The sequence below is a fragment of the Hirsutella rhossiliensis genome, assembly GCF_020360975.1.
Source record: "Hirsutella rhossiliensis strain HR02 chromosome Unknown scaffold00018, whole genome shotgun sequence".
In the NCBI taxonomy this organism is placed as follows: domain Eukaryota; kingdom Fungi; phylum Ascomycota; class Sordariomycetes; order Hypocreales; family Ophiocordycipitaceae; genus Hirsutella; species Hirsutella rhossiliensis.
In genome coordinates, this window is record NW_025408684.1 from 508687 (window position 1) to 532832 (window position 24146).

Sequence of the window (24146 nt, forward strand, 5' to 3'; positions counted from 1 at the left end):
CGAATCGAAACCACTCCGAGCCTCGCCGGGTATCATCAAACATGGCCTGTACAGAAAAGCCTTCCTCTTGTCCGCTTCCATTGATCCTTCATAAACCCAACCGCCCCTAGTGCCCTCTCCCCCGAAACCGCCTGTCTCTGCCTCCTCTCCACTTCCCGCCGCCGCCACCTCCCCGCCCGTGTCGTCCGAACCTGCCCTCGTCCCTATCGCGCATGCCATCTCTCCCGCGCTCTCCGTCGTCGTCGCCGCGCGGGAACAGGCTGTCCACCCGTCCATCCTCGTCCTTTTTCTCATCCGATTTGGCCGTGGGCTTGTCAAGATCCTTGGACCACTTGGGATGAGCGCCCTGCTTGCACTCGGGCCCATCGGGGCAGAAGCCGGCGAGGTAGAAGACGCAGAGCTTGCGGCGGACGTGCTTCTTGGAGCAGAGCGGGCCGAGGGGGCAAAACCCCATGTCGTAGTGGGGGCAGGGCGGTAGGCGGGACATGGGGTCGACGTGGAGGTAGAGGCACTCCTCGCCGTTGGAGCAGTAGCCGTTGCGCATGAAGAAGTTGCACTCGGGCATCTTGCGCAGGTTGTACTCGTGGAGGAACTCGCAGTGCTTGCCCTTTTTGCACAGCCCCCGCAGCCAGTGCTTGCAGACGAGCGAGTTGAGCCCGCCCGAGGGCTGCGAGGAGCGCGCGTCGGCGACGTGGCGCTCCGAGCAGCGCGTGCCGTTGGGGCACGAGCCTGTCTGGAACGCCTTGCACACGGGGCGGTCGGGCGCCAGGCCGACCTGGTGCGTCTGCCGCAGAAAGGCCGAGAAGCGGAAGTTGTAGGCCTGCGGCGCCGCGTGGCTGAGGATCACGGCCGAGGCGGGCGAGTCCTTGGCCGTTGTCGTAGTCGTCGCCATGGCGGGCCGAGGACTGTCTGGCTGGCCCGATTGCCCGTTGTGGAGCGTGAGTGAACGCCCAGCGCCGACTGCACAGTGGAGACGGGTGTTTGCGGCGCCCGATGCGGTTCGTGAGGCTGGTGATTGCTGCGTCAAGGCGAGCTGGGAGCGTAACTGATGGTGGTAGATACAGAGCTCAAGCTCCGTTGAGAATTGGCGAAAGTGACGAAGTTTTTGATTAGTCAGCCGTCTCAGATCCTCGGACGACGTAACAGAGAAAGCCTGCAACGTAGTCATTAGTATGTACACAAGGTGCTAGATGATGCCCCTGTTTGCCCTGCTCGTTGAGGGAACATCCAGAGGTGTTTTCCAAAAGTGCCCAGGTACCTACGCAATCTGAGGCGGAATGGCTGATATTGACCGTCAAGTCTTCCGGGCAACGGGCAAGATTGGAACTTGGAACCTGGCTCTGGCGACTGATGCATGTAGTTGACTCAGACTGATATAAACACTTACTCCTTGGGTCCTTTCCCACCGTCACCGAAGAGCCCTTTGCGAACCTGACCACTTCCAACAACGGGCAGTCCTCCTCCCTCTCCCCTCCTGTTCCCGTTTTCTCTCACTCTCAAGGTCAAAGTCTTCAGTATCATTCATGGTCTGTCGGCAATACGGTCTACGTTTCGTTGTAGCCGAGAAGTGGCGGCCTTGTGTTGTCCCTTCTGTCTCTCATTCTGTCCGTGGCGAGAAAAAGGAAGACCCTCTTTTCTGTCCTTTGGCCCCCCTGGGCCCTAGCCGCCCTACCCTGACAAGAAAAGCGTGCAGACGTGGTGTTCGAATCCTCCCCGGCATGTCCATGCAGGTCACCAATCACAGTACACTTGAGTGCCCGTGTTCCTGGATTGAAATATGGGTGTCGGGGGCCGATATAGTTTAACAGTTCTTCACTCGCAAGGTTCGGTGGCGCCCTTGAATTACGTCTTAGTCAAAGCAAAAGGTACAAGTTCTTGTGCAAAGTACACACACAAGGAAAGCAATGGCAAGTCGGAACAATCGCGCGTGGAGTGTTGAGACGAATGCAGTAAAACAGCGATAGCATATCCAGCAAGGCACAGTACTGGTCTCTAGCCAATGTTCAGGGGGTTTGTATTTATGATCCTGAAAGCATGTCAGCCGCTGAAAACCATGAACGGTGTCGGAGCGTTGACTCCAAGCTCGCACTGAAAAGGGGCTTGCCGTCCTGAATTCAGATACACGTGCCCCGTCCGTAGGCCAGACGATGCCGGGCGGATGGTCGAGCAGAAAGGGTTAGATGTTGACGACGCATCAGAAGCCACGATGAGGAGTAGGCGAGAGTCGCTGAACGCTGTTAGGCAGGGGGCGCGAGCATCTGGCTGGTGGACGATTCGAGATGCCGCAGCTGGAGCCGTGGGCACTTGACCAGTCCGAGGCAGCAGATTTCCAGTAGCTTTGAGGCAAACAAAGCCCGCGGCATGTCAAAGTTTGAGGAGGCCCTTGCTATCCACGAGTTGGCACAAGAAGAGGTGGATCCTGTGCCGTGCTGGCGAGGCACCACTCGTGGAGATTCGAGAGCACGTCAGCGTAGCCGTGAGGTCGGAGCTGCTCACCAGCCTGTACTGTACATCGAGGTACAGTGGTTGTTTCAGGTCCATGGTTGACGGCCAGGAACCTCGGCATGCCCCGTATCCTCACGTTGGAGGAGCAGGGGGACGTCGCAAGCAAGAGAGGTGGTCGTGCCAGTGGCTGAGAGGTGGCCGAGTGGCGGCGGCTAAGTTTGGTGTCATCCATCCCTATCAGAGCCCCAGGGTACGTATCTCGACCGCTCACGTGGTGATAAGACAAGCGTGCCATAGCATCATGCCCTCGACGCGCGCCTTCGTTTCAGCTTTGGTCAGCTCTCATCTCTACATAGAAGCGACCGGTAGAAGCTATTACCCTTGCCCGAGCAACGGAGGAGAAGCTGGAGAGGAGGGCCAAGAAGCAGGGGAAGCGCCGCATCTCCCCGTCGCCGGCACACCACCTGCTCTGGAAAATGGTTACCGCCTGGGCTCGATAGCCTCTCCCGCATTGTCCGGACTCCGGCCTAACCCGTCACTCGTCAAGAGCCACGGCTCTGTTTGCAAAGCGTTCCGTCGTCGTCGCCATGTCTGCGAGAGAGCCCGAGACGTCGCCTGCTGCTGCTGCCGCTGATAGCAATGTAGCAGCTCCGACGGCGTCGATTGCTGCTGCTGCTGCTGCCTCTGCCTCTGCCACCACCCTCACCTCCGCCAAACAATCCTCCGTCCAGACCCAAGACCAAGACGGCCTGCCACCCGCCGACGAGTCCAACCCGCCGCCGCCGCCCTTCGAGCCGCTCTTCACCCTACTGACCAACACCACCACCAACGGCACCATCCACCCGCGCGTGCAGTACCTCTTCTCCGACGACGACACCTCTGTCCTAGCCGACCCGCCGCCCCCCGCCATCGCCGGCCCAGACGGCCACGCCCACCGCCCCGTGCTGGTCGACCTCGCCCCCTCGCCCGACGGCTCCAGCTGGACCGTCGCCTGGGCCTCGAGCCTCAGCCCGGACTTTGCCCTCACCACCTCGCGCCTCGAGCCCGCGCCCCAGCAGCAGCACGAGGCCGACGCTTCCTCGTCCGCTGCCCCGGGAGGCGTGCTGCGTCTCGAGGGCGTCGAGCGCGAGCCCGTCGATGCCCGGCCCGAGAGCCTTCCCGGCTCTGCCTCGGGCAGCGGGACCGTTGGCAGGGAGGATGTAGATGCCCTGGCCGACGAGTTCCGCCGCAGGATGGGCGTGCTGCGCAAAGTCGTTGGCGAGGCTGAGCGGCGCAAGGAGGTGGTCCAGCGCCACCACCACCACCAGCCCCATCAGCCCGATGGTGCCGAGAGCCGGTCTGCCGAGCCAGATGGAAGCACACAAGACGGCGAGGCGGGCCCGGTCGTCGAGGCAAAGTGATGAAACACCCCTTCGCCCTGTCCCCCATCCACGTCTCTTCCCCGCTCGTTCCGACACGGAGATGGTTCCTCAACGGAAGCAAGCGGCACCCCATCATCCCACCTTGCCGATTCTCTCCCCGCTCCTCCGTTCGTCTCCCTAGGCCCTCGCCCGGACACGCTCGCCTCTCCTCCAACCCTCAATGACTTTACGGCCCTAGCAGCAGATTCTCTGCCTGTTATCTGGTTTCTCTCTCCCTCTTTCTCGATTTAGCTTGGTTGGTTTTGGCTACCGGTCGTCGCCGCGGACTGTTTCTTGGCCCTTTTACCCGCGAGGTGGGTAAAGGGTCCCTCCCTCGCATGCATTGGATTGGCGTACTGGATAGGATATCAGGGAACATGCGCACTCCAGGCGAGGCGACTTTCCATGTGCGTTTATGAGACTGCATAGGTAGGCAATCAAGATCACGCCTCATGAAGGCTACAGTTAACACATGACATGTGACGTGTGTCGTCTGCTGTCCAAGTGCATGCACGACAGAAACCTGTAGTAAAAACGGGGGCGGCGACTGAACAGCAAGGAAAGGTTTATTTCAACGAAGATATAAAAAGACGAGGATACGCAACGCCCGTTATGCTAAAACTCCAGGATTGTTTCAGAACCGCCGGGTTCCTCCAACGCGATAGCCCAAAACGTCGCACAAAGCAGAGAGCACAGGCACAAAACAAGGAAAAGAGAAAACGGCGCAATCCAATCCGCAAGCCACAGGGGTCATGCGGCAGACCGACCGTGTTCGCACGTCGGCTGAGACGGCCACCCCATAGCTTCGCGTTGTCGCGTTTGCCTTCCTTCTTTGCCACGGTCAATCCAACGCTTCCCGGCCCGCCCCGCACACAAAGAGAGGAAATGAAGAAAGAGGGAATGGTGAGGCGCGCAGGACAGCTATATGTCGACATGTCTCTTTTGTACAATGCTTCTCATGGCGGATCAAAGAAAGGGTAGAAGAAAGCCGCCTCGCCGTGGTGAGAAGCTGCGCGTGGCGCGCGCGTAGAAGGGCGATGCAACGGCGTGACCATTGATTGGAATGCGGGAGCTCATGGCGCTGCGGGAGGAAGATGGAGTTGCTGACGCGCCAGCAGAGCCACGTTTTCCGCGGCGTCTTGGACGACGGGCATGCGCTTGCCTAAGTCGTGGAATCCTTCTAAAGCTCGCCTTGAGCCGGCAGGCTTGGCGTCGTTGCCGCCTCCATTCGTCCCCCGAATGACAAAGACGTAGATGAGCACAACGACGACGATGATGATGAGGATGATAACTGCATCTAGGTTAGACGGGGTCCGCGTCTTCGGACGGGGCGTCGACGTACCGGAAATGCCCAAGCAGATCCACTTCTTCTTCCTCGTCTTGCGAGCCGTGTTGACGGCCACACCCATTTCCTCATTGCCCTTGTCCAGGTTGTCGACAACCTCCTCGCCCTTTTGCTCAATCTGCATGACAGCGGCCTCTTGCTGGACGACCAAGGTGTCCATGTCCTGGAAGAGCTGCGACAGCTCCACCATCTGCTGCTCAATCTTGACCAAGGCGGCATGGCGGTCCTGCACGGCGGACAGGGCTGCACGGGCCCGTCCCTGGCGGTCGCTCTGCATCAAAGCCTGGCTAAAGACCTGGCCGCCGCTGGTGTCCTCAACGGCGGCACGGACTTCTGCCTCGGAGGCGTCGGGGCGGACGATGCGGTACTGACGGGCCATTTGGTCCTGGGTACGCTTGCGGAACTGCGACTCAACCTGCTGGTACTGCTGGATAGCAGCCTTGAGGCGGCGGTCGACGCGGCTGACCTGAGGGTTGTTCTTGGGGGTGCGCGAGTCGGGACTGGACTTTATGGTTCGGATGCGTTCGGTGAGGCTGCGGTAGAGAGCCATGGTTTCTGAAGAGAGGGCGTCGAGCTGGCGGTTGGCAGCGCTCGACGAGGAGCCGTCGGCGTCGTCCAGAGTGCGCTTCTGGATCATGCGGAGCTGCTCGAGGTTATGCTCGACGTCGTCGATGCCGCGGTCGATTTCTCTGCATTCGTTGAGAATATTGTTGGGGTTGCCGGCGGCAAAGGAGCCGGCATTTTGAGCGAGGGGGGCCATCTCGACGTTTCCGCCTAGCGACGGCTGTCAGTGCAACTGAAGGTTTTGCAGGTTCCTCGGGTGTCAGTCGAGAATTACCTGCATAACCGCCCTCCATGGGGGGGGCCTGATTATAGTCGCGGCCTCCGCCGTAGGGGGCGCTCTGGCCGTAGGCGGCAGGAGGCTGGGGCTGCCTCATGGGGGCGCCGTATGAGGGAGCATCGTCGCGTTGGTCAAAGGGGTTCGGCCTTCCACCGTATCTAGGACGACGGGACGTGTCAGCGCAGGGGAAGAGGGATGGGCGCGACCGTGGGCGCTGTGGTGGTGGCGAACTACTAACCCGTACTGTGCCATTGTTAGCCAAAGCGGTTGTGGAAGGCAAATAGGAAGAGGGTCATGAGAGAGGACGAGGAAGATGAGGATGAGGATAGAAGTGGCGACAAGGCAATGATGAGGTGAGAGGCCAGCCAGATGAGCCTGTCAAGACAACGGGACCGCTGGTTGAAACGCCAGTGGTAGGGGAAGAATGGGTGAAACACTGACGCTCATGGTGGAATGGAGATGGAGGGAGCCCCTCTGGAGTCGGAGGAGCCGGTCGGGGGCGAACAGACCGCGCGTACGGAGACGGGACGACAACGGCAGAGGGGGTCGGTCGGCTGACAGAGTTGCGGAAGCTCGTTCGTTGTCGTCGTCGTTGTCGAGGTCGAGGTCGTTGTCGAGGTCAAAAGTCGCGAGGTCAGGGAAGAGAATTGATTGATTTGCTTTGAGATGACTGAGTCGAAAGGGGGCGCGACCGATACGAGGGCCCCCAGGGAGCGTTAGGAGAGTTAGGTGCTGTATATACCGGCGCAAAGTACACCATCAGTCCGAGTACATGGCCGCATAAAGTGCGTGGCGGGCGGTGGCGGTAGCTCTACTGGCCTGGTACCTGGACGGACAGGGGACAACGGTCGACGGGTGCAAGGGCCATCGGTCTTGTTCTCTCTTTTAATAGGGTGCACTTTGTACCTTGTACTTTGTCCCCCGGCCTGCCTCCTTGGGGCTTCTTCTTCAGGGACGGGACGGCATGTCCGAGGCCGGCGCGACTCTGGACGTGTGACGGCGGCCAATGGTGTCGGCTGCTCCTTGACACTCATCCGGTCTGTGCATCGTTGAACGAGACTTTTCTCGGCAGAGGCAAAGGGAGGGCGCTTACTCGCGCGCAGACGGTGGCGGAGCGTGCAAGCGTGCAAGCGTGCACTGACGGTCCGGTCGGTACTCGGTACTTTTCAGGGCGGTGCAGATTGATGACCTAATTTTGCATCGCCCCCCCTTTTCTGCCGAGCCAACCCCTCCCTCCCTTATCCCTTATCGGGCCGCGGCTGTGTCTTGCTTCCGTCATGCACCTTGAACAGCGTCCTCATGCACACCACTTTCGTCCGTCTGCAGCGTCGTCAAGCATCTACGGGTCCGGTCTGCGGTTTGCGGAACAGTCACCCGGCGACGCCTCTCATGGGCTTCGATGCATCTCTTGAAGTCCTCGCAATTCATCAAGTCCAGAGTGTCAAGGAAGGAACCGCTGAGCGTTTGCAACTCTGGAGTGGCTCAAGGAGAGAAAACAAAAGGGGAACAAGTCTGGGCTTTATATTGCGAATGTATACGGAACAGCATTTGCAATAGACGATGTGCTTACGCTTGTGTTCGGCAGGCAATCGCCAATGTCCATCAGTATATTAATACTATCCTTGTCCACAGGCGTGCCCGACGCTTTTCGATTCGATATAGCGCCCATGTGGGATACCCATACGTAACATATGGCTCTCGGCAAGCTAAACGAGCTTCAGGAACAAATTCTATGCGGCTTGGGACAGGTTCCGAGGAGTATTGTGTAGCGTCTAGGTAAGAGGCGGAAGCCAGCGATGTGGTGTGTATATACTTATATAGGTATGCTTCCAAGGACGGGTCATGACATTGAGCGGCAGCAAAGAAAGCGCTCCGTCCTGTAAGTGAATCGAGCACGGTCTACGGCAAGCATTACATTGCAAGCTTGGTGTCGGGCAAGTCAGACTGGACCGGGTGAAGCATATACATGATATTGGACGCGGGTAGAAAGTCAAGGGCTAACGCACCCGATTGACGACAGTATCGGACTGACGGAAGAAGGCGGGTAGCTGGCTACTTTGCCAAAAGCTGCAGTCCAATCAAGCTGGAAACATAGCTATCTGCAGCCCATAAGATCTTCGCGGGCTCGTAGTGGTAAGCGGCGGGGCTTGGACAGACAGCTAGACCAGGCCAAAGAGGTGGCAGATTCGATAGCGAGGTTTCTACTCGATTCATAATAAATACGTACAGGTACGGGTAGAGATAAATCTTGGCAGTCCTTCGTTTGTGTCAAAAGAGCCAGCGATCCGATCTAGTGGACGGCCGTTCTTTTCAGGCAGCCGAAAGCGATTGTATCAACGCCCATCTCTCTTGCATACTTCCTGTCAGACAAAACATTCCCATAGGTCTTCTCGAATAGGAGTTCGAGAGCATAGCAGAAGGTGAAAGGGGGCTAATATACCGTGGCAACTCGTTAAATAGGCTAGGTCTTGGCGATGGGGAGCCTTCGAATAAGTGGGTTTAAATACGATCTGTCCTCCGAAAACTCTGGTTGGATGCCCCCGCCGTTGTCGATCGCCAAGACATGGCCTATCTAACGGGTTCCTATGGTATATAAGTAAAAACAGTCATACACATTATATTCTATCTAGTGGGACGTAGAAGAAGCTTTTATAGGTATAGGTACCTCTCGTCGCCTTAGATAACTAGCGCAACAAGGGGGAAAGGAGAGTCTGTACCTAAGTTATACTTCTTATACGTTCTTATACAAAGGCTACAACTTCAAGGGGAAAAGGTGCTTGCCTTGATGCCCTGACTCTGCTCACCTCCTGGCTCATCTTATTAGTGGCTCTTGCTAGCAGTTTCGAAACGAACTATTATCGTGTCAGCAGATTGTGGCAGTTCCGCTTATATATCGCCAAGCACAAATCAACGCCAATGCTATACAACTTATCCCGCACAAAGCGATGATATACAAAATCCCGTATTCATGCCCTTACAGGCGTAATCTCCTGACTCATAGGGCCTCCTTTGATTCATATCTAGAAGGCATTTTCAAGGCAGCGGTTCTGTTATAGAGAGCTCCATTATACTAGATAACCCGAGCCCTCCATTATTATCATTACGTCACATGAACGAGATGCTGCACGATTTTACAAGTGGGTGAGCCGAAGCAGATCCGAAAAATACCAGGGCGGGCGCGGTCGATGGCGTGCTCCTACGTATACGTGTCTATACTGTAGATAACAAGGAGGCCAGTGTCTTGGTCTAAAACCTCAGAGTCGCTCCAGCTCCTCTCCTCAGTCTCCAACTCAGAGTCCGTAAATTGTGACACTTTACACAGAACTATGCTAGCGATTGTCTTGCTCACTGGCCTGTTGGCTGCATCTGCCCTTGCGGCCCCTTGTCCTGACGACATGGACGTTGCGCGTTACAGGAGTCGGCGATGCCCGGACCCGAGCCAGAACCAAAGGATGTACGACGCGCATGAACAGATGCTTGCCATGGAAAGAAATCATACCATCAATCATTCACAGATCATTGTTGAGGTGTATGCTCACGTTATCATGGAATCGGAGAACGTGGGCCCGGAGGCGGGCAGCCTCACTGTTACCGTAAGTTTAATGCTTCGCTTCGCGATCAAGCTTGGGAGCAAAAGGCAGCTCATACTCTAGCAGGAGGATGACATTCACGAAAACTTAAAGACTATGAACACGAACTATAGACCTGCCGATATATCCTTCAAGCTAAAGGACGCACAATGGGTTAGAGAACCTGAGTGGTTAGGAGGTCGCAATGCCGATATGCAGAAGGCACTCCACGAGGGAGGCAGCAGCACGCTCAACATATACTATACCAATTATATGAAGCCACGGGTCCGTATCGAGGGAGGAGCCGCTACATTCCCTGTTGAGTTGGAAAGCCCGGATGGACCCCTGCTCGACGGCCTCGTGATCGATAAGTTATTCGCTTCACTTGACAAACGATTTATGATACGTGAGATTGGACACTGGTTCGGGCTACTGCATTCATTCGAGGACATTTGTAACGACGGCGGCGATTATATAGACGACACGCCTCCTACCCCGAAGAGTTGCTACGAAGACGTCTTCACTTGTCCCGGCAATAACTTTATGGGCTACGGCCCAGATGAGGGCATGTTTACCCCTGGCCAGATCACTCGCCTGCATAGCTTATGGACCAAGTACCGCGCGAGCGGCACGGCCGCGCCCGAGATTGCGCTGGCTCCTCTCAACTCCACCGACAATGTGCGTACCAAGCGCCCGTTTTATCCTGACCCGGAGAGCTGGAGGCAGGCCTACCGGAAGTGCCACCCAAAGGCCGACGGCAGAGCCGAAGAAACGCGTGAAAGCTACTGCGGGACAGAGAACTTTTGCCGCTGGGGGCTCTACAAGCTGGCGGGAGAGCAGTACGCGAGCGTAGACGCTTGTCTAGAGTCCCGGACGGCTGACCTGCTCCCGTGGATCATGCCCAAGCCCGACCTCGACCGATTCGACGAATTTTGTCCCAAGAACCAGAAATATATCGTCGAGACGGTCTGCGGCACAGACAGCTACTGCAAGGCTTTCGACTGGCCCGTAAAGGAGACGCCAGCATCCCTGTTCGACGCCCGTGGGCAAGATACAACTTCAAAATACAGCAACAGCACCGTCTGCTTCGAGGACCACTTTGCGTCTCCCGAGATGTCGCCGGCGGAGGAGTTGCCGGACCAGAATGGCGATCCCTACTGACGACGCCGTCGGCATCTTGCTCAAAGCCAACCTCTGTGAGCCACAAAGTCGCGCATGGCACGTACGACCAGGAGGAACGCACGTCTGTAATCAATAACACCCATAGACTGCCACTGGCGCTGAGCCCAGGCCCGACCAGCAGAAATGCAAAGAAATACGTTCCTCGTTGGAGAAACCCGGCGATGTAGGTACTGTCATCCACCTCTCTGCCATCGGACACGATCTCGGTTCAGCGAATCGAAAATGGGATGTTGCAGTAGCTCTTTGGCCGTCTTTCGCTTCTCGGGCAACCACTGTAGCATGTCGGAAGCAAGGTCGAGGAATGCTTCTTTCTCGTGGCCGGCCAGCTCTGTCACCGTCTCTGCCAGCCTTTTCCCTCCCAGAAGGTCATTGCGGAAAATGTGATATGTTATAAGTCGGCTTATGAACTCAACATGTCTCTTTCTGACCTACCATGGTCGTCGAAAAACGGACCACCCCAGAACTCATTCATGTTCTTGCACTCCTTGCCGCGCGGGTTCATGACGGGCGTCTTGAGCTGGTGCTTGCGAAAGAACCGCTCCCGCTCGATTAGTTCCTTGGGCGGGTCTCCGAGTAGGGTAACCATCTGGGCGAGATGGACGTGTGCATCGTATTCGCCATCGTAACCAGCGGGGCGGTCGAACAGGCTAATGCCTTCTAATAGGTTCCACATCTGCCAATGTCAGTGTCGCCAGTGGAAGACATGACCATATGCTTACCAGGAGCCCGAGATTCCAGATGTCGGTGCTATACGACCACGGACAACCGAGCATCACCTCTGGGGCGCGGAACCGGTGAGACTGGATGGCGGAGAGGTGGCCTTCATCCCCGGCTAGTCCGGGGAAGGCGAGGTTGAAATCGGCTAGCTTGGGCAGCAGTCGTGGGCCTTTCAGAGGACCAAAGTCGGATTGGGAGAGGTAGGTTATACGGCCGTCGTCGGCTCGAACATGCGCAGGTTGTGGGTTCTTCTTGTGGAGCTTGACAAATTCGGCCAAGACGGCGTCGCTTTCGATTGTCACCATGATGTTGTCGTCCTTGATGTCTGGCAGGGCGTGGTAAGCAAGCAAGTGTCTAGCGAGGGGTGTCGCGAGGCTTTACCCGTGTGGATGAGATGACATGTAGTGTGCAGATAGTCCAGCCCCTCGAGGAGGCAGTAGAGGAAAAACTTGAACAGGGGCGGTGCCAGTCTCTGTCGCCGCAGTCTGCTCTGTAGCTGGCAGAGAGTTTCTCTCATGGGCGTGTAGACGAGACAGGAGTGTGTTCCCTCTGGTTGTGGCAGTCGAAACTCGTCGACGGGTATCCGGATGAAGTCTAAGCCTTCGTGTGATGGCTGAGCTTCGGCAATGAGCCTGGATATTCTCGTCTCCCAGGTTGCCTCTATATCGAGGGCCGCGATCTTGACACTAACGTAGCGAGGAACCGACGACTTCCTCCATTTCTTACTGATGGTGTGTTAGGCCGAGGGTTCGCATGACTGGGCGAGACTTACAATCGGAGATTCTCTGCCAGCCAGACAGTAGAGCTCGTGCCATAGCCGAGCTTGGCGATGGTCTTGAATCTGCCGTCCAGCACCTCGCCGGGCCGCGTCGGATGGAAACGTGTCAGGCGATGGCCCGGGAGCAGCTCCTCGTCGATGGGCTCGTCGATGATGTGGGCCACCGGTTTGGGCTGCGAGGCAACGGCGCGCTTGTTCCAGAGAGATGACCATCTCCGGGACGGGTTTTGATAGAGAGCCCGCGGTGTTGCGGCGGTTGATGCGCTTACCATGGTTGTCGTCAAGCGCGGTGTGGTGGAGGAGAGTCGTCGGCCCGTCATTCAGTCCCGAGGTCATCTAACTTACCCTGCATCGAATATCGGCCAAACTTGGTTGGCTGTTGGTTGGCCTCTCCAACTCTGCTGCCAACCGTGGGCAATAGAGTGTATGCACGCTAAATTGTCTGTCTTGAACAAATTCGTAACCTTGTCTTCTTGGCTTCTTTCCATCTCTTCTCCATGGGTTCCTTGTGCTTCTTACGGAGTACGCCTGCGCTTGCTCGACTCAACAGGGCCAGAAACCAAGGTGAAGAAACGGGGATAATAACTTGTCCAACCCGCAACAGTCGACTCGTCTCAACAGAGCGCGCATCAATGACTGAGCCGAAACCCCCCGACTGCCAGGCCTGCCAGGCTAGCCCGTGAGGCGGTCGCGGCTGTGCAGATTGACCCACTCCCCGGTCATTGACAGAGTCCAGGCTTCGCATCGACCTTTTAACTATGGACTCAGCCAATCAAGAAGCGCCGGGGAGACGTCAATCCCCAGGCAGAGAGGCTGCTGCGCCCACCCTTCGCCATCTTTCCTTGGTTGTGCCGCAATGAGACACGGGAAAACGGCATCAGCCTAGCACATTGCTTTTGACGCCGCCTTTCCCTGTCTCCGTCTCCGTCTAAGCATCATCATCATTTCTCTTCATCTTCGCTCTCTCGCTCTCGCTTCTCCCTTGTCGCCCCTTTTCGTCATGTAGGCATTCACTCTTTTCCCCGACTCGTCGCGTCGGCCTCAGCTCCCTTTTCAGAGCCATTCGTCTTCTTCCTTCTCTTTCATTCATTCTTTCTTTCTCTTCTTGGCCTCGTCATGACGACCTTTTTTCTGAGCTCGCCCCCGAGACGGCCGCTCATTTTCGTGTCCGTTGGTTTCGTCTTTAGCTTTCTCGTCTTTGCTCTACTTCTCCCTGTGAGTGCGAGTGCGCGTGTATCAAGACTCGAGGTGATGGACTAACCCGGCAACTTGCCTACCAAAGGCCCCTCGACCACCAAATGCTGGGCTTCAAAGTCGGCCATGGCCCATGACAGCAGGGTCAGACGGGCCCGCGGCCGCCACCTCCATACCTGTATCCGGCAGTCCATCACCGGGCTCCGAATTCAACAACACAAAGCTCCATCTCCTGCTTCCCGCCACCCGGAGCAACGTCAACCTGTGCAAGACGCTGCTCACTCTGACCATCCTGGGCTATCCCACTCCCCACATCATTGGCTGGGAGGCGCAAGACGGCGACGAGGCTCTCCGCGGCGGCGGCTCGCACTTGGCCAAGATCACCGCCGGCCTCGAGTACGTCAACGATGCCGAGCGCCGCAAGCAGCCGGGCTTCGACGACGAGCTCATCTTCATGATTGACAGCTACGACATTTGGTTCCAACTGCCGGTCGAGGTCCTCATCGCGCGGTACCGGGCCATTGTCGCCCAGGAGGACGCCCGTGTCGCCCGGCGCATGGGCCGTGCCTTTGACCGCGAGGGCATCCGCTCCCAGGTCATCTTTGGAGCGGGCAAGCGCTGCGCGCCCAACCAGCTCCACACCGTGGCCTGCTACCCCGTCCCGGAGTCGCCGCTGCCCATGGACCTCCGTCGCGGCAACGCCGACACGCTCCTCGGCCGCAACATCTTCAGCAACTTCCGCACCCGGTACCTCAACTCGGGCTACATCATCGGCCCCGTCGGAGCCGTGCGCCCGATGCTGGAAAAGGCCAAGGAGAGGCTGGACCAGTGTGCCCAGCGAACGGCAGCTTGGTTCGACAACGGCTCGGGCCGCTCAGATGAGTGCTACCATGGGAGCGACCAGAGCATCTTTGCCGACATGTACGGGGAGCAAGAGATTCATCGCGAGGTGATGCGCCGCCGCCACCGCACTCTTCTCGACGACTGGCTGGACGTGGTGGTTCCCAATCGGCCCGGAGCCCGGCCGGCTCCGTCCCACGTCCTGAACCTGCCCGTCCAAGACTATCTGAAGCCGGCTTTTACACACCAGGCCTACCGAGCGTCCCATGCACCTGGCGGGAAGCCCTTTGAGTTTGGCATTGGCCTCGACTATTGGTCCCTCTTGGGGCACCAGACGGCCAACGCAGAGTTCGATTCCCGCTACATCCGACACGACAAGGCTCTGGAGCCGCAGGTGGGCCAGCAGGGCATCTTTGACTGCGCCGCCAAGGCCCCGATGCCCACGGACGTGCCCCAAGAGGCGGCGGTGCTCCGGCTCCTCGATGACGGGCCCGACCGGTGGGAGACGATGCCGCTGTACACGGAAATCTGCGTGGGCAGCGTGCCCGTCATGATCCACCACAACTCGGTGGACAAGAGCTGGCGCGAGAAGCAGTGGAACCAGACATGGTGGCACGGATGGTCGCGCAGGCTGCTCGAGGAGCGGCAAAAGGCCGGGACGCCGCAGCTCATGGAAGGGGTCCCCACGGACAAGGGAACGAGGCTGCGGTGGGAAAAGCTGTGTCCTCACGAGGTGGAGGGGGAGCTGTTTAGAGACGCGGACCAGGTCTCTTGAATGACGGGTTTCTTATCGAGCGTCGAGGACAGCATCAGTTTCGCATTGTCTTCAAGTATATGTCTGGAGTTGGGTGACGATTCAAGTCGATAGAATACACGCAATACTGCTTATGACGTTTTAACCTGGTAGTGTCTTAAGTCAGTCAGTCAGTCAGTCAGTCTAGAGTATAAAACAGGATTTGAGCAGTCACACTCTGCAGGGCAGACGGTGTCGACGTTTGTCTCGAAGTCAAGACAGGCAGCAGATGTCTCTTCTCCGCGTGGCGCATGAGGGTGGCCCGTTGTTTGCTTTTGGCGGGCGAGGAGAATTTCGAGGCGGTCGCAAGTTTTGTGGCTTCGGCAGATTTAGACTGCCGGCCGTCAGCCACGTGCGCCTCATTGTAGGCTGCAAGGTTGTGTGGCAATGTGGCTGCAAACCTTGGTCCCCTATTAGCGTGGCTTAGGTAATACGGCCTGGAGCATTAAAGCTCCGTAGCAGGTAGTTACGGACTACCTACAAAGCCGCCCATTGTCCAATGTCCACCAACAACCCTCTCTCTCCATCCTTCTTCACACTCCTGCACCACGTTGGGCCTGCTTTGTCGTCCAGGCCGGGCAAGTGACCAGAGAAAGGAACAAGCCTGGATTTATTCATCCATCTCCATCGTGCCATCCACTCCTGGAAGCGAGTGCCATCCAATCAAGCCCCTGTCCGTCCTGTCAGTCGGCAAGTGCGCGACTCTCTGACATTACTTTGAGCAGGAATCCCTTGGTCAAGTGCAGCCAGGCAGTGATGACAAGCCCGACATCGTGGGCGGGCTGCCGGACTCAACGAATGCGATGCCACATACGCGCACCATTCAAATCTCACTGGCATGATCTGAGCCTCTGCATCAATGGGAACAAACATCACACTTCACCATCGATCACTAACGAGCACGCGAGGGAAAATGTATGGCTTTTGCACGGTTTCAGGGACCAAGCACCACAGTATTGCTGGCCCCCTCTACCTCACCAAAGATGGTTTAATCTGGCCCTGGCTGGGATCAATAACGTCATTGAAGGACATCATTGAAGTTTGCAGGGCCGAAGTTGATGACTGTGATGAACATGCCCACGAAGATCACCATTCTGAGTCTCAACACGGGTGAAGTTGTCCCTAGGCAAGACTAGGACTGGACTGGGATGGAGAGGACGGAGAGGATGGAGAGGATGGAGAGGATGGATAAGAGGATGAAAGAGAATGAAAAGTTCTTTGACACGTTTGACGGTTTTAATCGTCGTTTCCCAGCGGCGTGCCTTCCCCCATGTCCTGCGAGTCTTGTCTGGAAGTACTCTTCTTGCTACACTTACAACCGGAAGAGACAAGGAAAGCGCCTGTGGCTTCTTCAGGTGTCTGACATCTCTTGCCGACAGGTACTCTCGCGAGACAAGTTCGGAGTATCTTTCCTCTACGTAAAGACCTGTCCCTCCCTTCTTTACTGACTCTTGATCCCACTTCAGACTCTCTTTCCTCTACGTGATGGCGTGGTTCCCCCGCTGCCTTCCAACTCGGAGCCTGGCGGTCTCGGTTGAGAGACGGGGGAAGCTGGTGGATATCGTATCTGCTTTCCATTCACTCCAAAAGACTTAGGTAGTCGTGCAAGATTAGATCTGGGACGACAAGTCACAAAGCGCAAGATAGTAGAGACGGTCGACTCTTTGCCTTGGTCACAATGGCAGAATTTAATCATCCCTTTGGCATTTAGACGCTCTTAAATCTCATCATCCCCTGCCGCATACGCGCGCGCACTTGACAACCCTGAAGCAAGCCAATGGGCCAGATGAATGTGGTGTCACCCTTTGTCAACCTCGTCTCCGTCGCCAACTTTACAGGACGGCATATGCTGAGACGTAGCTAACGCTGTAGTCGTCCGGCTGCTTGACCAAGTTGCTGCGGTCGTACTGGACAATCTTGAACCTGTACTTGGTCTCGTCGCCGCCGTTGCCAGCCTCCTTGGCCAGGAGCTCCAGGCCGGCCATGGCGACGCCGATGGGGTGCCTGCCGCACACCGTGTTGCGCGTCTTCTGGATGTTGGCCACAAAGGCGTCGTGCCTGCCGCTCGCCACGGCGTCCATGGCGGCCTCGTCGAGCCAGCGGATCGAGTCGTGGATGGGGGCGCCGCGCGGGGCGTCGTCGTGCTTGTCCAGATTGACGAGCGCAGAGAGGGTCTCGTCGGCGGAGTAGGCCGTGTACTGGTAGGGCGAGCCCCAGTGGCAAAAGTCGGAGCTGATGATGAAGGCGTTGTGCGGGTCCTTGAGATAGGGCACGAGGACGCGGCCCACGCTCTTCTCCTCGTCGAGGTCGTTGTCGCCGACGAGCATGGGCACAATGGCGGGGAAGTCGTGCGGCGAGGCAAAGGTCCTTTCACAGCACTTGTAGAGGTAGGGCAGGTGCATCTCGAGCGAGTGTTCCCTTTCGTCGTTGCGCTGCGGCATGTCGGCCATGGCGCCGGCTTGCTTGACCTGCTGGACGGTTTCGCGGTCCACGGTCAGGTCGCCAAAGGGGGTGGCGTACTTGGCAAAGGCGGTGACGGCGCAGCCCTCGAGGTAGTAGGTGTGCGAGGGCCCGAGGACGAAGACGCGCCTGACGTTGCGGAGGTCGAGGCAGCTGTAGGCCCAGGCGGCGCATTTCCCAGAGTAGTCGTAGCCGGCATGGCTGTTGCGGCATCGTCAGCCCCCTTGGTTTCGGCAGCAGCGCAATCAACCCGACTCACGGCGCAATCACCAGGCGGGCCCCGGGGACGGGCAGCGGCAGCGACGACGAGTCTTGCGGCTTCGGCACCGCGGCCAGGTACTCGTCGAGCCGGGCATGGAGACGCTGCGGATCCTTCAGGTACCAGGAGCCTGCCTTGCCTGCGGGGCGGGTGGCCATTGTTTTCGATGCTGCCTCGGGCTCGCCTCGGTTTTGCGTGAGGCCGTTGGTGATGGGGAGAGACGGTCTGCGCCGCGCTCGGCATGCGGGGTTGCGGGTTGAGGGGCGGTACGGCAATCGAGGTACCTTGCTGCTGGCGGCGCGTAGCCGGGCACCCTGTGCATTGAATTGAGCCTTGATCCAAGGAGCACGTCCTACGCCTGTGTTGATGGGTATTGTAGAGCTCACAGCTGTGTTTACTAAAACCCTCCAATGCTCCGGAGCTCTTACACAAGGCCCCCGTTCCTCATCGGGATGAGCGGTCCCCCGGCGCCCGGCCTTGGCGCGGTATTGCCCCACTTTGGATCCCGGGGGGGGGCTCCGGAACGTCTCCGCGCGCCTCTCCCGGCCCGGTCGGCGCGTCGCGGCACGTCATGCTGGGTCAGGGCTGGGTTTCCTTTCTCTCACGTCCCTTGCCCACCCGCGGCGGGGAAGTATTCACCTCTTCTGCATCTGTTGTCGACACTCGCATGCCAGCGTCAGATGGGTGAAACTCGGCTCGTCCACCACGTTTTTGTTTTCGCCGGCACGCACAACAGCATTGTGAACCAAGATGTGTCTGCACACAGTCCGTGCAAGGTGCGAGGCAATGTAGATGCCCGCATTTTCTAGGTGGCTGTCAGACTTGCCAGAGCCGCGGCCCGATCCGAACACGAATGGGTTGCGCCGTCAAAGCAATGAACTACCCAACAATGAAAACAGGGAAGCAGTCGAGAAGCGCCGAGCCGTCAGATGCAGGTAATCATGGGATCTTTTGCGAGCGGGGGATTGCTCTGCGACCTCGCATACCGCCTCGGCATGCCGTCGTTGCCCGCCTACTCACCTACTGTACCTACCTACCCTGCGTCATTTCACCTGGAGAGAGCACAGACGAAGGGGCAGATTCGGCTCGAGCCGGGGAATTGCCACAGGGGAAGCAAGAATGTAGCGGAACGAGTGGCTTCGCGTTTCGGGAAGCAGGGCGGCTACTCGATGACTCTCTCATGCCGCACGTGTCTCTCCGCTCCTTGTTGCCTCATCCGCCCGCCTGACGGTGTTTACATTTGCGTGTGCCTGTACTCCGTAGGGACGGATGTTAGTTATATTTGTGCCATTATCGACGGCCCCGGCTCCGGTGACGGGAAGCGGGCTCATCCTTGCACCTGCATGCGTGCATGCACACACATGCATGCACGCAATACTTGCTAAAGAAAACAAACAGCGCACACATCATGGCAACAAGTCTAATAAATGGCCGCTGTTACCTCCGTCGAGCACCTACACGTGGCCCTGCTGTGGCGCCCTCCGACAGCTGGAACCCCCTTGGATACTGGAACGGAGCAGGGACCGTCCCCGTTGTCCGTCCAGGGCCAGTGGAAAAGAAGGGGTCCGCTCCGCTGTCGGCGCCGGTGCCCTCCCCCCCCCCTCCCCCCACGGCCGCTACCCGATGCGGTGCAACCAGGGCCTGCAGCATGTGACGCCGGACGTGTGTCGCCGCGAGCTTTCCCTTCGTTATTCCTGTGCAGCGATCACGCAAGAGGAGTGAGTGCTCGTGCCCTGGCAGAGCGGCCAAGACGGCGAGTCCCTCCGCAATCAGGCCATTGACTGCCTGCCATGTGCACCGGCCATCGCATCCCACGCGCCACCCGGTGCGCGCTGCTCCCATTCCTACATTGTTTGCTCCCCGTCATCTGCATGTATGTGTGTGCATGTATGTATGTTGGTCGTCGGCCTCTGTCGAGTCCATGGCCCGCTCGTCTTATTACCTAGGTACCTATTGCTATAGTACGTACTAGGTAAGTTACTTACTGTACCTACTAAGCAGCATCCCTCCCGCCCCTTCACGCCCTTTTGTTTTTCCTTCTCTCTCGTTTTTCCCACTCCTGCTTTCCCTCTCTCCTCCCTCTCCTCCCTCTCCTCCTCCGGCCTCTTGTCGTTTTCTTTTCTTCTTAGTCCTTCGCCTTTCAATGCCCTCATAGTTCAGCGTCCTCCGCTCCAGAGGCCCGCCCGCCGGCTTATCAATCAACCATCGCGTGCTCGCTGTACCTGTACTTCCTGCCACGACACCCCGCCGCCGAGACTCCACGCCGAGGCTCCACGCCGCAAGTACTGTCTGTATAGGCCCCTCGCCACTCGCTAGAGCCTTCAACAGCAGCCCAGGTGCCCGCTGCACCTGCAGCCGTGGTGCTGTTCCGGGAACCGGGCCCTGATTTTTCGTCTCGTCATCGTCCGCCCACCACCACCGCCTCCATCCTCATCATCCTTGCCCAACGCAGCTTCACCACCCCGTGACAAGGCCGTCGACTGCATCGCCAATCCCTCGCTCGCGGTCCTCCACGCGCCCGCCGACCGCCCGCCGACCGCCCGCGCGCCCCTCGTCGCCACCATGGCGGGCTCTTCCAAATGGGCGTGGTCCAAGAGCACCCGCATCAAGGTCATGCTCGTCATCGACACGGCCTTTTTCCTCCTCGAGCTCATCGCCGGCTTCCTCGCCCACTCCCTCGCACTGACTGCCGATGCTTTCCACATGGTTCGTCGCGCCCGGCCCTCGCAAGCATTCCCTGCGCTTCCCCCGCCAAAACGAATACCCCTCGCATGCTCCTACTTTGTACTGACAATGGCCCTCTAGCTAAACGACATCATTTCGCTCTTCATCGGCTTGTGGGCTGTCGTCGCCGCGCAAAAGGAGACGACGGACGAGTTCACATTCGGGGTATGTTGCACAAGACCCGTTCCCTCCCCGGAGAACCTTGGGCTAATCGCCTCTCCCCCGTAGTGGGTGCGTGCCGAGATCCTCGGTGCCTTCTTCAACGCCGTCTTCCTCATTGCCCTCTGCGTCTCCATCGTTCTCGAGGCCCTCACCCGCTTCGTCGAGCCCCCCGAGATCAAGAACCCGCGCCTCATCCTCATCGTCGGCTGCGCCGGCCTCTTTTCCAACTTGCTCGGCTTCGTTGTTCTCGGAGGCCACGGACATTCTCACGATCACGACCATGATCACGACCATGAAGAGGGCCACGGCCACCGTCACCAGCACGACCACGGCCATGATGTGGAGCAGGGTACACTGAGAACAGATGTTGCAAACGAGGATGGCCCCGTCAACGACGTCCTGCCCGAGGTCGTTGTCAGGCGAGCCACCAATGCCGGCCCTGACCGATCCGGGTCCGACAATCCCGACAGTGCCCGCCGCATTCGATTCGGAGCCGACACCGCGGGCCACGACGAGTCCAACGCAAAGAGCAGCCGCTCATCTGCCCAGCCCAGAGGCCGCCGCCGCCGACAGTCCAGTAAGAGCGGGCATTCGCGCTTCGCCAGCATCGAGGACATGAGCATCCACCCGGCCAGCTTTCGGCAGGATATCATCGCCGCCAGCCTCGCCGCCTCTTCGTCCAACCAGGGCCAGACGGCTGAGAGCGACACGGGCGACGAGTCTCCTGTGGCAGACTCGGAGACCGAGGCGAATGAAGAGTCGCCTCTCCTCGCGTGCGCCAAGGGTGACCACGGGACCGTCAACGATAAGTCGCGCTGCACCTCGGTCCCCAAGAAGCGCCGCTCCCGCCGAGATTCGAGCGTCCACGACGGCCACAACCACACGCTACCCCGCAAGCCCGGCTCCAAGGCCAGCGGCCACAACCACGCCGACATGGGCATGAATGCCATGATGCTCCACGTCCTCGGCGACGCGCTCGGCAACGTGGGAGTTATCATCACGGCCCTCATCATCTGGCTCACCGACTGGCCGGGCAGGGTCTATGCCGATCCCGCCGTCTCCCTCGTCATCACGGCCATCATCCTCAAGACGTCCATCCCCCTCACCATGGCCACGGCCAGGGTCCTTCTGCAGGCAACGCCCGAGAACATCAGCATCCAGGAGATCCGCCAGGATATTGAGAGGCTGCCCGGCGTCGTCAGCTGCCACCACATCCACGTCTGGCAGCTCTCCGACACAAAGGTGGTGGCCAGCCTGCACCTCCAAGTGTCGTTCCCCATCAACTCGCACAGCGGTGAAAAGTACATGCAGCTGGCCAAGCGGGCCCGCAAGTGCCTTCACGGCTACGGCATCCACAGCGCCACCATCCAGCCCGAGTTCTGCCTCGACCAGACGCACCAGCACGACCGAGACGCCGCGGCCCTTGCGCTGGACGGGCCCGTCGTCAACACTGGCGACAGCGCCTGCCTCCTGGCGTGCGTCGACGACTGCAAGGCGCAGGGGTGCTGTCCCACGCAAGACGCCTCGTCGCAGCCTTCGACTCGCCGAGGTAGTGACTCATCGCAGGCCGGGGCCGCCGGTCCTCGTCAGCAGTCTTAGCTGGACGCGTTCCCTGGACGGCTGTACCATTCTCGCGAGTAGATGAGCGCTGGCGATGGGAGGGGCGAGAGTGAAGGGGCTCGCCGTGCAATACGGATGCGATGCTCGTTTGTCGTCGACGCACGGCATGTACAACACTTTGGACGGGGCCTGGTCCCTGGACGGGATCCGAGGCTCTCGAGACGGATATTTCGGTCACGCTTATTTCCTTACTTAGTATCTTTTCCACCCCTTTTCTTTTGTTTATGGCCTCCGGACTACCCTGGAGCCAAGCGTTGTTGAGTGCGAAGGGCTGGCTTGCTAGCGCGGCAAAGACTGAGATGGCGAGCCGATGGGATGCGTGAACTGGGAACTGTGCGGTGCACCCGCTCGTTCTTGAGGGTAGGGTTCGTGATGGGTCGGGTGCGGGAACGCGAAAAGAATAGATGGCCGCAGCGCAGAATCGACCCGCTCTCGTGTACAAGGCGTAGGGGGTATGTCCGCAGGAGGTCTGAGCCGGGGGCTTGTGGAAGGAGTGTTGCCATGCTCTCGAGCATCTGCCCGACTGAATGGACCGGTAGACTCTGCTCTTTGGACTTGTAGACACGAGGGCAATGATATCGACGTGACCGTACGCGCCCTCCTCGGACGAGTGCGGCGACGCGCGGCGGAGGGGAGAAGCTATCGCTGGGACGCCCCCGTACGAGGAGGCTGCTATGTGCTCTCCTCGCCAAGGGGGGGGCTGACCAGCCTGTCCATCCCCTTCCTCTGCCCATTGACGTGCGCCCATCGCCGTCTAGAGAAACTCACCCCTTTCCCCCAAGGGAGGGAGAGCCGCAAGCATCCCGTCAGCGAGTCTCCCGGTTCATCGTCCCAACACCTCCCCCCTTTCCCCCTGAATTGAAAGGCAAACTTGGCAGGCAGATTTGGACAACCACGCCGGGGCAGCAGGCACTGACGCCAGCAAGGCCCTTTGCACAATCCATCGTCGCAATCTCTCTCTCTTCAGGGCCATGGCAGCACAGCCATGCACTTGCATGGGAGGAGAAGTAGTAGAAGTAGCGGTAGTCACACCCCCTCCCCCCCGTTTCTTTCTAAATCCAGTTCCTTTCCTAGCGGGAACGGTCCGGCGGTGCTGAACAACGGGGGAAGTCCCAGCTTCCACCGCCTTCTGGAAAGTCGATGCTTACAACATGGGATGCAAGGATGGAATCAGGGACGGCTGTCACAAGACGGCCAGGAGTCGCGTGTAGAATCATCTGAACATTCAGCTCCTCTCAAAAGCAGCACAGATCTCTCTCTATTCCCCACCTGTCACGGAATATCGTCATCGAGATAGTCATCCCGGCTGGGGGGGGGGTTATTACGGGAGGGGAGACATGCAAAGGCCAGCCTTGGAAATGAAGGTGGAAGAGGAAGAGGGGCTGAAGCGGAGGTGCTCGGGGCTCGGCACCGGTGACGGCCTGCGCCTCTTTGCCCATGGCTCCGGGGCACGGGGCCGGGCGGAGCGGAAGGGAGAGAGGGGGCAGGAGCAGAAAGGGCCGAACGGAGAGGAGCGAGATTTGGACAAGGAAACAGGGAGGCCAGCGCATTCATGCACCCCTCACGACGTCGAGCCCCCCCTCGGTCACAAGGCTGTCATCGACGATGGCCACCCACAACCCGCCGGCCGGCCGGGTTTAGATGGCGGAACCCTCCCCTGACGGACCCGGCAAGATGGGAAGGGATGCATGCTTGGATCGCTTCGCCCCGCCCGCCCGATCATGGAAGGATGTCGGTTCTGGGAAACCCAAAGAAAGTCGGCGCCGACAAGGACGTCCATGGATGCTAGAGGTTGGGCACACGTGGCGAGCATCAAA

The 24146-nt window shown here is 58.6% G+C and overlaps 8 protein-coding genes across 8 annotated transcripts; 4 read left to right on the top strand and 4 right to left on the bottom strand.

Moving 5' to 3' along the window:
- Positions 1 to 106: 106 nt before the first annotated feature.
- Positions 107 to 892, bottom strand: HRG_10952 (zinc finger c-x8-C-x5-C-x3-H type (and similar) domain-containing protein; the record flags this gene model as incomplete). The annotated part of the gene is made up of 1 exon (XM_044869422.1): positions 107 to 892. One exon carries the CDS (start codon positions 890 to 892, stop codon positions 107 to 109), a length of 786 nt encoding a protein of 261 aa, XP_044715373.1.
- Positions 893 to 3032: 2140 nt separating this feature from the next.
- HRG_10953 (uncharacterized protein) lies at positions 3033 to 3845 on the top strand (the record flags this gene model as incomplete). Its single annotated transcript, XM_044869423.1, has 1 exon — positions 3033 to 3845. One exon carries the CDS (start codon positions 3033 to 3035, stop codon positions 3843 to 3845), a length of 813 nt encoding a protein of 270 aa, XP_044715374.1.
- Positions 3846 to 4918: 1073 nt separating this feature from the next.
- HRG_10954 (syntaxin domain-containing protein) lies at positions 4919 to 6283 on the bottom strand (the record flags this gene model as incomplete). Its single annotated transcript, XM_044869424.1, has 4 exons — positions 4919 to 5142; positions 5188 to 5964; positions 6029 to 6189; positions 6270 to 6283. 4 exons carry the CDS (start codon positions 6281 to 6283, stop codon positions 4919 to 4921), a joined length of 1176 nt encoding a protein of 391 aa, XP_044715375.1.
- A 3200-nt stretch (positions 6284 to 9483) lies between these two features.
- Positions 9484 to 10761, top strand: HRG_10955 (pregnancy-associated plasma protein-A domain-containing protein; the record flags this gene model as incomplete). The annotated part of the gene is made up of 2 exons (XM_044869425.1): positions 9484 to 9624; positions 9688 to 10761. The coding sequence occupies 2 exons, from the start codon at positions 9484 to 9486 to the stop codon at positions 10759 to 10761; spliced, it is 1215 nt and encodes a 404-aa protein (XP_044715376.1).
- Positions 10762 to 10955: 194 nt separating this feature from the next.
- On the bottom strand, positions 10956 to 12549 carry HRG_10956 (kinase; the record flags this gene model as incomplete). Its single annotated transcript, XM_044869426.1, has 5 exons — positions 10956 to 11122; positions 11215 to 11455; positions 11502 to 11824; positions 11881 to 12224; positions 12272 to 12549. 5 exons carry the CDS (start codon positions 12547 to 12549, stop codon positions 10956 to 10958), a joined length of 1353 nt encoding a protein of 450 aa, XP_044715377.1.
- Positions 12550 to 13604: 1055 nt separating this feature from the next.
- HRG_10957 (uncharacterized protein) lies at positions 13605 to 15086 on the top strand (the record flags this gene model as incomplete). The annotated part of the gene is made up of 1 exon (XM_044869427.1): positions 13605 to 15086. One exon carries the CDS (start codon positions 13605 to 13607, stop codon positions 15084 to 15086), a length of 1482 nt encoding a protein of 493 aa, XP_044715378.1.
- Positions 15087 to 16936: 1850 nt separating this feature from the next.
- On the bottom strand, positions 16937 to 17981 carry HRG_10958 (memo-like protein; the record flags this gene model as incomplete). Its single annotated transcript, XM_044869428.1, has 2 exons — positions 16937 to 17765; positions 17824 to 17981. The coding sequence occupies 2 exons, from the start codon at positions 17979 to 17981 to the stop codon at positions 16937 to 16939; spliced, it is 987 nt and encodes a 328-aa protein (XP_044715379.1).
- Positions 17982 to 20385: 2404 nt separating this feature from the next.
- On the top strand, positions 20386 to 22308 carry HRG_10959 (cation efflux family domain-containing protein; the record flags this gene model as incomplete). Its single annotated transcript, XM_044869429.1, has 3 exons — positions 20386 to 20529; positions 20629 to 20712; positions 20776 to 22308. The coding sequence occupies 3 exons, from the start codon at positions 20386 to 20388 to the stop codon at positions 22306 to 22308; spliced, it is 1761 nt and encodes a 586-aa protein (XP_044715380.1).
- Positions 22309 to 24146: the final 1838 nt, after the last annotated feature.